Source organism: Labeo rohita, chromosome 23 (genome assembly GCF_022985175.1).
Source record: "Labeo rohita strain BAU-BD-2019 chromosome 23, IGBB_LRoh.1.0, whole genome shotgun sequence".
Taxonomy (NCBI): domain Eukaryota; kingdom Metazoa; phylum Chordata; class Actinopteri; order Cypriniformes; family Cyprinidae; genus Labeo; species Labeo rohita.
Genome location: NC_066891.1, coordinates 14,219,291 through 14,233,439, shown reverse-complemented (window position 1 = coordinate 14,233,439; position 14,149 = coordinate 14,219,291). Strand labels below are relative to the sequence as shown.

General features: G+C 35.6%; 1 protein-coding gene across 1 annotated transcript; it reads right to left on the bottom strand.

Moving 5' to 3' along the window:
• Window positions 1–4,538: 4,538 nt before the first annotated feature.
• On the bottom strand, window positions 4,539–9,791 carry LOC127155197 (uncharacterized). The gene is made up of 12 exons (XM_051097286.1): window positions 9,108–9,791; window positions 8,891–8,946; window positions 8,780–8,810; window positions 8,647–8,673; window positions 8,142–8,195; window positions 7,017–7,091; window positions 6,332–6,506; window positions 6,123–6,226; window positions 5,835–6,006; window positions 5,451–5,554; window positions 5,227–5,374; window positions 4,539–5,125 (listed from the first exon to the last, which is right to left on the bottom strand). Exons 2-12 carry the CDS (start codon window positions 8,900–8,902, stop codon window positions 5,059–5,061), a joined length of 969 nt encoding a protein of 322 aa, XP_050953243.1. The 5' UTR covers window positions 8,903–8,946; window positions 9,108–9,791; the 3' UTR covers window positions 4,539–5,058.
• Between the last annotated feature and the right edge of the window lie 4,358 nt (window positions 9,792–14,149).

Here is a 14,149-nt window from a genome sequence, read left to right as displayed (position 1 = left end):
ATAATTACGTCCCCCAAAGTCCAAAATATGTATAAAACAATGTGGATCTTTTAAATAACGTAAATCTTTCATGGGTTTTCTACTACTATTTCAATAAAAAACATAATTTATGTTATTTTAAGCCATACAAGTGTTAATACCCAGAGTTCACTTTAAATGAAAACATCCTAGATGACATATGCAGTCTTAATGGTCATGTGACATGTGTTTTCGGTTGTGTAGTATGGATGGACATCGTTTCTGAAACAGTGAAAATGCCAGTGTAGACGAAGATCATTTTATTTGAAAAACACACTAGTGTAAACAGGGCTTTAAAGTCTTATTTTTGTAAGCTACACTATGTAACTTTTTTTGGGTTCAAAATTAAATATGAGCGAGTGTATCATAAAACCATCTTCCAAAACAGTGTTTTTGCTTTACCCCAAAATAGACAAAAATGTGAGATAAAAATTACAATTACCTTATTTTAATTTGTATATTACATTATTTGTTTTAGTTTATTTATTTATTTTTACCAGTGGTGCAACTCTTGCCAACAGATTCATCTATTCAGAATAGCGAAACTGAAGATAATCTGGATTATTTACCAGAAAAAAAAGCACTAATAACCTTTTTGGAAGTAGCACCAAAAAGTAACTCAGTGTTAGCTGTAGTGTAAGCTTAAAGTAGAAAAATCACACCTACTCTGAGTGGAAAGTGAGATGAGTGTACCTGTAAATAGAGACAGACAGAGACATGGGTTTTTTGCATTTTTTTCTTTACACAAATATAAAAAAATGTTTTGCTTTCATAATCAAACTTACTTGTAGCAAGAGCCACCCAGGTTGCAAATACCTTGGAAAGAAGAATAATATAATATAATATAATATAATATAATATAATATAATATAATATAATATAATATAATATAGATGCAAAAGAAATACCATACCTTGCTGTTCATTCTTCTGGTTTTTCAATAAGCAGTGTAATGGGAGAACTAAATAGATAAATAAACAAATCATTATAGTGCCTAGAGGAAATGTAAAAATCCAGAATTATTTGTCATTGCTAAAAGGAAAAAAAAAAAACTTTTAAGTAATAATTTGTAGATAATATATTTTTAAAAAAGATATATTAATAAACTCACCCAATCTTACTTGATAATTGTGCTATTGAGAATATCTATATACCACTATATTTGACCATCACTAAATGCAGGAGCACAGTTAGTTTCTACACAACATCATCTGTGCTCTCCTTTCTCTTTTTAAGCAGGTGGGCTCCTCCTGGACCATCTTGCAGCTATCTCTGTTATCATCTCCCTTCATTCACCCTCCAGCACTCCACCCATCTATGTTCTGAATAGAGATGATTTGTTGTCTTGTCTAAGACGTTATCTTTTGTTCCTCACTCTAAGTATTTCCCGATAAACAGGGAAGGTGAGATTGTCAGATGTGACATTTGATCATATGTTCCATAAATTAAAAAAAAAAAGAGAAAAAAACAGCAATTGTAATCCAACAATACATTTTACACAGTAAACAAGGACATGGAAAGAAAAGACTTCAAGCTTTTCATTTGACCCCCTTGCACACAGTGGTTGTGAAGGAAAGTAGATATGGGTTGATTTTATTTCACAACACTTTTGTTATGATTTACAGACTGGTTACTTTGAACAATTTGAACAACATAATTACATTTTTTTTTAAACAACGCTAGGACCAATATGTCCCAGCAGTAAATTTCACATTCAAAATGCAAAAAAACTAACAAAACATTCCATATATGTCTCAAATTCTTTCATAACACTAGCAAAGCTTGTCAACTAACAAGCACGCTTTCTCACTCATAAAACAATGACCTAAAAACTCCCACTGACAACAGGTAGCATTACACAATGTTTTCTTTTCTTTCTTTCCAAAATAACAATGACAGTTCTATACTGTTTAGAATTCACTGCAGTGTATGTTACATTCTCTGTTTACATTACAGTACAAAATTATTCCCAAATTGTCCGGATGTCCTGCAGTTGTTATAGTTCGGCTAATGAACCGGAAGTCTCACCTATAGGCTTACTTCCGCGTTAAAGAAAAAGGTGGACATTCTTTGACAGGCAATTTTCTATTTTATTTCACTTTACAAATTAGCTTCTACGAATTCATTAGTTCAAACTCGACAGAATACTCAAGGTTGCACATCCGAGAACAAAAGGTTAATATGCCATAAATAATGTGCAGCTTTGAAATCTCACTAACACGTGCGTACAATAAATGAGTTTCATTTTTTACTCATTGATAATTCCTGAACTTGTTCACTTACAGCCATTGAATAACATTGCACAATAAGGGCCTGTAGCTTTGTGGGAACATGAGATTTGGAAGGGCCAGATATCCACTATCGCAGAAATTCATGCAGCAATATTCAATCTGCAAAACAGAAACAAAATTAATCTCAATCTGCCCACGCGGTGTCTTTCTGCGTTATACTACCGCCCTGTAGAGGTTGACCAAATAGCAACAAGTTTAAGTGCGTAAATGAAGGACATGCAGTAGTTAGTAACTAAAAACATGCGCTTGATCACAGTTTGAGAATATTTTGTTTACAGACACTGCTGGTGAAATTGTCAGTGCAAACAATGAGAAAATAAAATGTAATGAGAAAGAGGCGACAAATTGAAACTGCAGCAAGAGGCTGAGTGACTGACCACCAGCCTCAATTATGTGAGGCAGAAACTAAAATGTTTTAATGGATCAGCCAGCTGCAAACATGGATTGGACCGATGTAAAAATTTTGTACTAATCTGTTAATGAGATGCCTAGGTGTGTATGTGTCACAGACCTGAATAAATAATTGTGCACGATTGTAAACGTAGTATTAGCTCGCATGAAAAGGATGATATGAACTGAATCAATAAACATGCAGCCTACATAACTTACAAGGTCTTTGGGATTACTAAAAAAAGTCCAGGCAAGTGTGTTGGAACAGGTTGGAACTAAACTACAGGACAGGTCACTTCTGACTTACCCCGTGTTCATGATGTATAATCTGTATATTCAGTCTTCACAGCTGGTCAAGTAAAATGACTAAATCAGCCAGAATGCAGAACAGAAATAAACAGAAAATTAAAGTGATAGTTCACACAAAAATGAAAATTCTGTCATTCATTACTTACCCTCATGTCGTTCCAAACTCGTGAGACTCGTGAGTTCATTAACAGAACACAAATTGTAACAAAACTACCATGTTCAAGGCCCAGAAAGGTAGTAAGGACATCTTTAAAATAGTCCATGAGACATCAGTGGTTCAACATTATTATTATGAAATGATAATACTTTTTGTGTACGAAGTCTTCAACACATGTTCACGAGAGTACCACAACACATGCGTGTGCATTCCTCTGCTTGAGAACAAGGCACAGCATTCTACATCAGAACACCAGCTCCTGCATCAGCAGCATCAACCACGTGAAAGTCACTCAGAAAGCTCTTGTATTTCATCAAAAATATCTTCATTTGTGTTCCGAAGATGAACAAAGGTCTAACGGGTTTGGAACAACATGAGGGAGAATAATTAATGACACCAAAAAAAGTGCAGGATGAAACATGGACAAACTCAGCAATTGGGTTGTTTTGAATAGCAGACTATAAAAAATTGCTGTTACATCATTTGTCATATAACATATTCAGCTACAATGCAGAACACACAAAAATAAAGGGGTGAAACCATAGCACATGCACAATGAAGAACAAATGTAAAAACACATACACACACACAAATAACACTATCAGTGTGGCATAATTGCAAAAAATGCAACAGTGTTTGTTTTCCGGCAGATGGCAGTAATCTTCCACTAAACCATTGATTCCCGGTCCTGGAAAACCTCCAACACTGCACAATTTTGGTCTTTCCCTAATCAAACATACCTGATTCAGCTCATCAGCTCATTAGTAAAGACTCAAGACACGTGTCAAACTCTGGTCCTCGAGGGGCACCGTCTTGTAGAGTAGTGGTTCTCAATTCCATGGGAGAGAGCCATGAACTGAATTAACAAGGATTTAAACCAGGATTGAAAACCATTGATCTACAACAGTGGTTCCCAATTCCAGTTCCAGGGGACTCTATGGTCTGCACATTTTCCCTCGTCTCCCTTATTTAACACACCTGATTCAGATCATTAACTTGTCAGGACAGAGCTCCATGAACTCAGCTGAGTGTGTCAGATAAGGGAGATAAGGATACAAAATGTATTAGTTGGTCCCCAGGACCAGGTTTGAAAATCATTGCTGTAGAGTGTAGCTAGAGATTGTCTTACTATTGGGAAATAAGAGGGTCTGTATTACTTACTGTTGGAGAAAGTGTAAAGGTCAACTTGGATCATGTGTGCCTTGATAACCAATGACATCATTCTTAATCCTGGCAAATTACGATTTTTTACAAGAAAATAGGCCCATTCTGATACCTATTACTAATTTTTTAAGCAAGAGACAAGAAAGAATAAAAGACTACAGAAACAAGATGTTTATTAACTCTAGCACAAGCTGAATTGACCTTAAAAATATATCTGTAGCCATTCGAAATTAGAGGCAACCACTGCTTTTAAAAAACATTCCAAAAACATGCTACATGCATGTAGAGAAAATGTGAATCCACTCTTGGACAGCAGGTGGCGCTTATGGAACAGCCGCAACAAAGTTTACTTGTTTACCACTGCTTATAAACACGGCTTTCTATGCATTAAACAGAAGTAAAAGGAAAAGAAAATGCTGTCGGAAATTAATTAAATTATTTAGAATTTTCTTTGAATATTTCAAGCATCTTGAACAGTCACAATATTTTAAGGAAATGAATGTTCTTACAAGCATTTTACAACACAACCATAACATAAACTGAGGCTAGGACGGGTAATACAAGCAAATGTTTATTGTAGTTTTTTTATTTTTTATTTTATTTTTTTTTCATTTAATCTAACACAGTTATGTAAGCTTAAACTGAAAGCTTTGTTTCACAAAAGTGTAATATTTGTCGCCACACATGTTTGCAGTTGTGGCTCCTGCACAAACATGTGTAGTGGACCTTTTAGTCCTCACAGATCCTTCCACCCTGTTGATCAGTCACACATTCAATGTCCTCTGGTGGATCAGATCTGAAGAATGAGAGCAGATGGCTGTTAATCAGTACAAAATTCACTAAATTCCATATACATATATATATATATATACATATATAAATATTGTTAAATCTTACACTTGTATGTTTCCAGTCTGCGGTACAGGGGTCCCACTAATGGTGGCAACAAGCTGAGGGCAGACCTGTAGTGGGTATGATTCCGACAATGTCTCATTGTTTTCGAGTCCACTGGGATTAACTCGATCAGCCCCGAGTAACCAACAATCTAAAAAGAAGACCATCTCAGTAAAAATCCTCTCATTTTAGATTATAGATAAGGTAGATGGAATGAAGATACTTACTTCGATGGCAAAACCTCTTTGGACATGTGAAACGGACTTTGTAGTCCTGACACCATCCTTTTGGTGGTTTATTCAGACAAGCAAAGCCCTGTGCTGCATCATATCTGCAGAATCAGAACACTTTTAAAACTTTTTAAACTTTAAGTTTTCAATCCATAGAAAATGAATTGGGCAGCTGTATATGCAAGAGCGTTTTAAAGCCCTACAAACAAGCAGTTTAAATGCAAGTGTTAAATCTGTGTTTCTCTTAATTGAAATGTATATATAGCACAATGAGCATGGACAATTATTATTAAAATTTTGATAAGGACACTGTGTTTAGATCTCATGTTTATATCACTTCACTGAAAGAATTTAAGCATAGAGAATATGACAGAGTCGTACATATAAAAATTGTTTCCGGTCGGCAATACAGTGGTCCCACTAACGGTTGCGACCTCAATGGCGATGGGCTGAGGGCAGACTTGTAGTGGGTATTTTATCAGGATTAACAGCAGCGTCTCAATGTCTCCTAGTCTACTAGGGTCGTCTCGGTCAAACCACCGTGTCCTACATCCTAACAGAAGACGACCAGTTGAGTAAATATCATAAACTCATACAAGACGGTAGAAAAGAACACTTCAAAATTATTTACTTGTGAATCAGCAGTTTTTGTTCATAAATGTCACTCACTTGAGCACCATTCCTCAGGACAGGTGAAGCGCACCTTGTAATCAAGACATCTCCTTCTTACTTGGTTTGCATTAACACAAGCAAATCCAGCTGTCGGATTATATCTTCAGAAAAACACACAAAATCATCTTCATATAAACTGTAAAGCTTCCGTATTCTTCATATGGATCAAAATATTACTAGAAGCACATGTCTTGTAAAAACCTTACACTTCAAAGATGTTTCCCGTTTGAGATGCTGGTTGGCCGGAGATGGTCTGAGCCTCTATTCTGATTGGATTTGGACATATTTCTCCAGGATATGTCCTGAGAAGGTCAGCCAACAGCTCATAGTCTCCTTTTCCACTTGGGTCATCATAGTCAAACCACTTGGTTATACATCCTGCTATTGTAAATATAAACAGTAGATTTTTTTTATTCAAACAATAAATAAATTAAGGGAGACAAGATGAGAGTCTTTCAGGATATCAATATGCTGACAGAGCAAGATTTAAATTCATGTACACAAGTAAACTCTAAATTTACCAAAATTTAAATAAGGAGCGAGTACATCATAAAACCATTTTGTTTCACTATAGTAAGGCTATAATAATTATTTATTATTTAGAGCTGTCAGGATGGATTTCCTGGGAAACTGCATACTTTCATCATTGGTGCATGTGCATGTATATGTAATCAAAGTAGCTTGAAGCAGTGTTGTGGACTCACAAGAGTTGACTTCACCACACATTGTGTTTAAATGACCCCCACCCCAAACAACACTATATGAATTGTTTTATAAATATTTAAAACAGTCCAAGCTGCATCAAAAAAAAAAAAAAAAAAAACTGACTTGCAACTGACTTGGACTTGAGTGTCTTGACATGAGACTTGAATGCAAGGACTTGAGACTTACTTCTGATTGGCTTGACTGGTGAACCTGGCAAAATGGCTTGTTCCAATATCTGGTTAGCATCATCAGCAACTGAATCTTGAAGTGAAAAGAATTTGCAAGCAAAAAAAAAAAGAAAAGCATCCGTAACCATAAGACAGCATGCATCAATTTTTTTTATTTTTTTTTTTTTTGCAATTACCTAATTTTTATTCCATGGCAAAAACAAGCGAATATGTCTAGACTGGTAGTCATCAACATTTTTTACATTTTTAAAGGATTAGTTCACTTCCAGAACAAAAATTTACAGAAAATGTACTCACCCCCTTGTCATCCAAGATGTTCATGTCTTTTTTTCTTCAGTCGTAAAGAAATTATTTTTCATGAGGAAAACATTTCAGGATTTCTCTCCATATAGTGGACTTCAATGGTGCCCCTAAATTTGAACTACCAAAATGCAGTTTAAATGCAGCTTCAAAGGGCTCTAAACAATCCCAGCCAAGGAAAAAGGGTCTTATCTAGCAAAACGTCACTTATTTTCTAAAAAAAAAAAAAAAAAAAAATTATATACTTTTTAATTATATACGTTTTTTTCCCAGTCATGTCAGTAAGGGTACATCTAAAAACTCCTATCTCATTTACTCCTCCAACTTCAAAATTTTCCTGCATCTCTGTTTTTACCCTTTTTTTTGTAAAGGGTGTTCGATCTTGTAAACTCGTGTTCAATTTGTAAACTCTGTGTTGGTACTTCTGCAGCGATGTAGGACCATTTTTAAGTTGGATGAGAAAATGAGATGGGAGTTTTTAGACGTACCCTGATTCTCAATATTCCTCGGCTGGGATCATTTAGAGCCCTTTGAAGCTGCATTTAAACTGCATTTTGGAAGTTCAAACTCAGGGGCACCATAGAAGTCCATTATATGGAGAAAAAACCTGAAATGTTTCCTTAAAAAAACAATTTCTTTACGACTGAACTTTACATCTTGGATGACAAGCGGGTGAGTACATTTTTGTTCTGGAAGTGAACTTGTCCTTTAAAGGCTTCCTAACATAAATGAGTGTACATTTATTTTAGTAATCAATCATTTGAGACTCATTTGGGCAATGACCACTTCAAGATCAGGACTTGGAACTTGACTGGAGACTTACCGTTGACTGGCTGAACAATGGCTTGGTCCAACGTCTGGCCTGAATCCACAAAAACTAAATCATGAAGTGAAAAAAAAGTGCAAGCAAAAAGGTAAAGTGTCAATAAACATAAGACAACATGCATCAAGCTTGCATAGCATCACATTTGTATGGAAGTTTGTTTCGGCCACAGAATAAAAATAAAAAGGTATAGCTACTTTTTAATTGCAAAAAACTCATAACCGCAAGATATACATTTCTGAAAAGTCTAAATTGTGACACAAAAAAAAAAAAAAAAGAAAGCAGGATTCTGAGATAAAAATTACAATTACCTTCTTAATTTTTTATCCCATGACAAAAACAAACTTCCATACTAACCAGAAGCACAGCTCAGATTTATTTGCGCAGAAAAGCAAAGCCGGAGAACAACCCAAGTAATTAACCTACTGAATGTAGGTTAAACTGCTATAGTGCCAAAAGTAACATAGTGTAAAGTGTAGGTTTAAAACAGAAAAATCACACTTACCCTGAGTGGAGAGTGAAATGAGTGTACCTGTAAATCATGACAGACATAAAGAGATTTTTGCGTTTTTTCCCCCTCTTCTACAAATTTAATTTTAATTGCTTTTATCAACATCTTCTTTCATAATCAAACTTACTTGTAGCAAGAACCACCCATGCTGCAAATACCTTGGAATGAATACAATATAATATAATATAATATAATATAATATAATATAATATAATATAATGGAAAATAAATGGCATACCTTGCTGTTCATTCTTCTGACTTTTCAACAGAGTGTCTAATAGGAGAAAATAAGAACTAAAGAAACAGAAATCATTATAGTGTCTGAAAATGTACAAATCATGAATTATTTGGAATTGCTAAAAAAAGAAAAAAAACATTATTAAATACAACACCAAAAGCCCTCGAAAGCTTAAAAAAATTAATCAGATAATATAAAATATTCTATAAACTCTTACCTGATGATTGTGCTAGTGAGAATCTCTCTCATACACTGTAATAAGCCGCTATATTTGAGCACCACTAAATGCAGGAGCACAGTTAGTGTCTACACAACATCATCTGTGCTCTCCTTTTCTTTTTTAAGCAGACGGGCTCCTCCCAGACCGTCTCGCAGCAGCATGTGTTATCAACTTTGATCTAATTTCTCTTCATTCACCTTCAGCACTCCACCCATTTCTGCCTCCCCTGTCACACATGGGAAACTGTTGTCCATATACAAGACCTGTCTTACAAGAACAGATTGTTCTAAAGATTTCTTTTGTTGCCTTGTCTAAGACTTTAGATTTTGTTTTCTAATAAGTATTTCTTGATAAATAACCAGGGAAGGTGAGATTGTTAAATGTGACATTTGATCAGCTCCCTTAAAGATAGAAAATACAATGACTGTAATCCTGCAGTACACTGTACACAATAAACCAGGTCACAAGAGAAAACACATCAAGCTTTTCATTTCATACAACTGCTAGGACCCATTTCTCGTTACATTTTTCACAGGAGTTAATTTAGCATTCAAAATTCACTAAAACCACCATATACGCTTCAAATCGCATTCTTTCAAAACACCAGCAAATAAACAAGCACACTTTCTCACTCTTAAAGGGGTCATTGGATGAAAACTCACTTTTACATGTTGTTTGAACATCAATGTGTGTTGGCAGTGTGTGTATACATCCACCCTATAATGATAATGATTTTTTAATCTTTATAAGTAATATCCCCTTTTTCAAATCAAGCCATTCTTAGTTCTTCACGGTATGACGCCACACCGTCCAAGGCCACTCCCACAATAGTTGATTGACATGGCCGTCTTACCTTAGACCCGCACTAAATGAGTTTAGTGAGCTGTAAACAGTCCGACCGTGACAGTGTCAACCCTGATGTAGGGGAAGACAAGAATGTCTCCCGATTGAGGTGTTCTGTTGTTGGATGTAATAATGAACACAGCAGTCTGAAACTCTGAAGATGCGGAGGATTAACGTTATTTTCATTTTTGAAGAAAATGCGCCAGGCGATCTACATAAATGCGTCTATGTTCACACAAATTATTCGTAATCCTTCTTCACCTACAGCAGAAGGGTTTTTTATGCATCTTTGCAAATCGTCTTTCTTAATAATGTGCTAGTTAGCAAGTTTCGCGGCTAAAGTAAACATTACAGCTCGTCACTCCACAGAAGAGAGGGGCGGGGTCAGCAAAGCTCATTAGCATTTAAAGGCAAATACACTAAAACAGCTCGCTTTGAAAAGAACTGATTTTGACAAGGTAAAAAGGATGTTTTTTTTACACTACCACTGAGAAATTTTAACCAAAGTATGTTATAGACTTCTCATTAAGACACTAACGAATCATATCAACTTGTGGAAAATGGGCATCTGATGACTCCTTTAAAACAGACCTTCGAAATCCCACTAACAACAGGTACCATTGCATGACCATCTTTTCTGTTTTTACAAACAAGAATGACAGCTCGCTGCTGTTCAGAATTCATTGCAGTATATGTAACATGGTTACATTCCTAAATTGTCCCATTTTGTGTAGATGATATAGCCAGTATTACTTTCAAACTACATGCCTGTTTGGTTAATAATTTGTCCAAATTCTTTATTCAGTATTTTGTGTATTTAAAAAATAATAATAAAAAAAAAGTCTGCTTTAAAATAAAAAAATATATCTTGTCTTACCTTTTTTGTTTCTTTTTGAAATTTTGGGCATCTTTATGATTCCTCACAATCTTAAAGGTTTCTCAAAACACTACTGAAATAGCTATAGATTTTAGTCAGGTTCAATCAATTTACATTTTTTATGTTTCAAAATCATATAAATTGCTGTTGAATTCCACTTCTTGCAGCTGATAGACATGAATATGCAGATTATACACAATCTAACTACATAAAACAGCATATGTTCACAAATTCAGTGGCAATATTATATTGTTAGCTATTAAGCTTTTTGAATGTGCAGCATTCACACTAAAACAGAAATAAGTCTCATTTAATCATGAAACTCTCCAGTTGTAGCCTACTGTATGGAAAAGCAGCCTAAGCAGCAGGTTTGTTGGTATTCAGAACAGCAGCATGACTGCAAGTGATAGTAATAAACATTTCTACACAATTTTGCCTAATTTTTTACACAAATTACATGTCTACATCAACACAGTAGTAGTGTTCTGTTTGAACGAATCATCTGGAGTGAATGATCTGATGAATCATTTTATTCCTGAACACACTTTAACAAATCTCTTATCACTTCATATGTTTGTTCATACATTTGTTCTGTTCGACCGCCATTATTCCAGTTTGAAGGGAGTGTATCCACCTCACTCTTCAACACGGTGAGACTTCTAATTTATTAGCCACTATAATGAAATAACGAGAAGAATAACAATGTGCAGTAAACGGTAAAACTGTTTGCACTACAAACCAGTGTGTTTATAATTAAGATAATGCATTATGGAATAATTTTAATATGGCAGCAAAATTAGCTGTTTTGTACAGATAAAAATAGCTGGGCGCGGACTAGAACTGAAGCCAGACCCATACATTTTTCAAATGGTCACGCCAACTCTTACGGGAAAAATAAGGTGTTTTTTTTTTCATTCAAAGGGCATTAAAGAGTTTGAGACATTACTTCAAATGGTACTTATTTACATAGGTATATTATGTCACTTCTCTAGTAAGTTTCGTCCAACGCTGCAGGGAGTGGCAAATCCATTCCGAAGTGAAGTTCAACTGATTTCCCGTACTCAGGAAGTAGGGAGCAAAGAACACTTTGTAGGGACCATGTCAGTTGGAACACAGTTCACGCATGGAGCTGGTTTCTGAATCAGGTGTTTTTACGTAAGAGAGACATGCAAAATATGCATGACGGTGGTAGCCTACACAAGGTCTGGAACTGAGAACCACTGGGTTCAATCAGGAACCCACAGAAAAAAACTATATTATAGACTGAGCAGATATGTTAAACAGACATAATCAAGTAGAAGAGGAATGTCATGTGTATCAATGCTCCTGTCTCTGACCTAGTTACCACTGAGGGAGAGTCAGCTGAGGATATGAATGGTTTCACGTATCTTGGTAGTGTCATTAGCACTGACATCGGAGCCCAAAAAGACATCAAGAGCAGAATAAATAAATCAAGAGTAGCTTTTAGCAGACCCAGAACTATCTGGAAGCCTAAACAGGTAAACCTGATATTTAAAGTAGTAATTTCTTTTTTTTTTTTTGTTTTACATGAAAGTACAGTTTACATAAGTTTTTTTTATTTCTTTAATATCAAAATAGAATTCAGCATAACAGCAGAAGCCTAACCACTTTAAGGGTTAGTTAATTCAGTCATTAATTACTTACCCTCACGTTGTTCCAAACCCGTAAAACCTTTGTTCATCTTCAAAACACAAATTATGGTATTTTTAATGAAATCCAAGAGCTTTCCGACCCTATAGACAGCAATACAACTGCCCTGTTCAGTGTCCAGAAAGGTAATGAATTGTTGAATAAAGTCATCATTTTTGTTTTCTTCGCACACAAAAAGTATTCCGTAGCTTTCTAAAATTAAGGTGGAGCCAATGATGTCACATGGACTATTTTAACAATGTCCTTCCTACCTTTCTGGGTCTTGAATGTGAGAGCTGCGTTGCTTTCTTTACAGGGTCAGAAAGCTCTCGGATTTCATCAAAAACTCCGTAATTTGTGTGGCAAGATGAACGGTCCTACAGGTATGAGGGTGAATAATTAATGACAGAATTTTCTCCCTTTAAAGTGGTCATTGGATGCCCATTTTCCACAAGTTGATATAATTCTTAATGAGAAGTCTATAACATACTTTGGTTAAAATTTTTCAGTGGTAGTGTAAAAAACACCATTTTTACCTAGTCAAAATCAGCCCTGTTCAGAGTGAGCCATTCTGTTTCATGTTCCTTTAAATGCTAATTAGCTCTGCTCAACCTGCCCCTCTCTTCTGTGGGGTGACTAGCTGTAATGTTTACTTTAGCAGCAAAACTTGCTAACTAGCACATTATTAAGAAAGGCAATTTGCAAAGATTCATAAAAAACCCTCATACTCACTTCTGCTGTAGGTGAAGCTGCATTACGAATGATTTACGCAAACATAGATGCATTTATGTAGATCGCCGGGCACATTTCCTTCAAAAACGAAAGTAACGTTAATCCTCTGCATCGTCAGCAGCTCAGATGTCGGGAGTAAATAATGACTGCTATGTTCACTGCTACATCCAACAACAGAACACCTCAATCGCTCAGTCAGAGATATTTTTGTCTTCCCCTGCACCGGAGTCGACACAATGGCGGTCGGACAGTTCTCAGCTCACTCAGCTCATTTAGGGCGGGTCTAAGGTAAGACGCTAGTGTCGATCAACTAACGTGGGAGCGGCCTTGGTCGGTGTGACATGAAGCTGAGAATGGCCTGATTTGAAAAAGGGGAAATACTACTGGGTGGCTTTTTATCATTTTAGGGTGGTTGTGTACACACACTGCCAACACACATTTATGTTCAAACAACATGTAAAAGTGAGTTTTGCATTCGATGACCCCTTTAATGCTTCAACATCACATTTAAAGTTAAGTCAGAAGGATTTGTGTAGTGTGTTTCATTTAATGCATTACAACATCTATAAGAACATTGAGAACCTCAATAAATAACATCAAAGAGATGTTCACATTAGAATCTTTTTACTCATCTTTCAAGAAAACTCCTACAGGGTCCATCAGAGTTGAATTGACATGAAAAGCCACTTTTTAAGATGCTTTTGGTTTTGTTTAACAGTGAACTCCCACGTCATGGAAGATTTTTGTACACTATCAAGACAAGTGGATTTTTCTGCAATCTTTGATCTCAATATCAAAATTCAAACAAAAAAGCACAGATTGGGTAGTGCGATAGGTGTACGACACACGAATAACAACCAGCTTGTGTGATCGTGCTTTAAAGCCATTCCAGGCTTGGAAATCAGTGATGACAAAAGACAGAATCAAATAATAATAA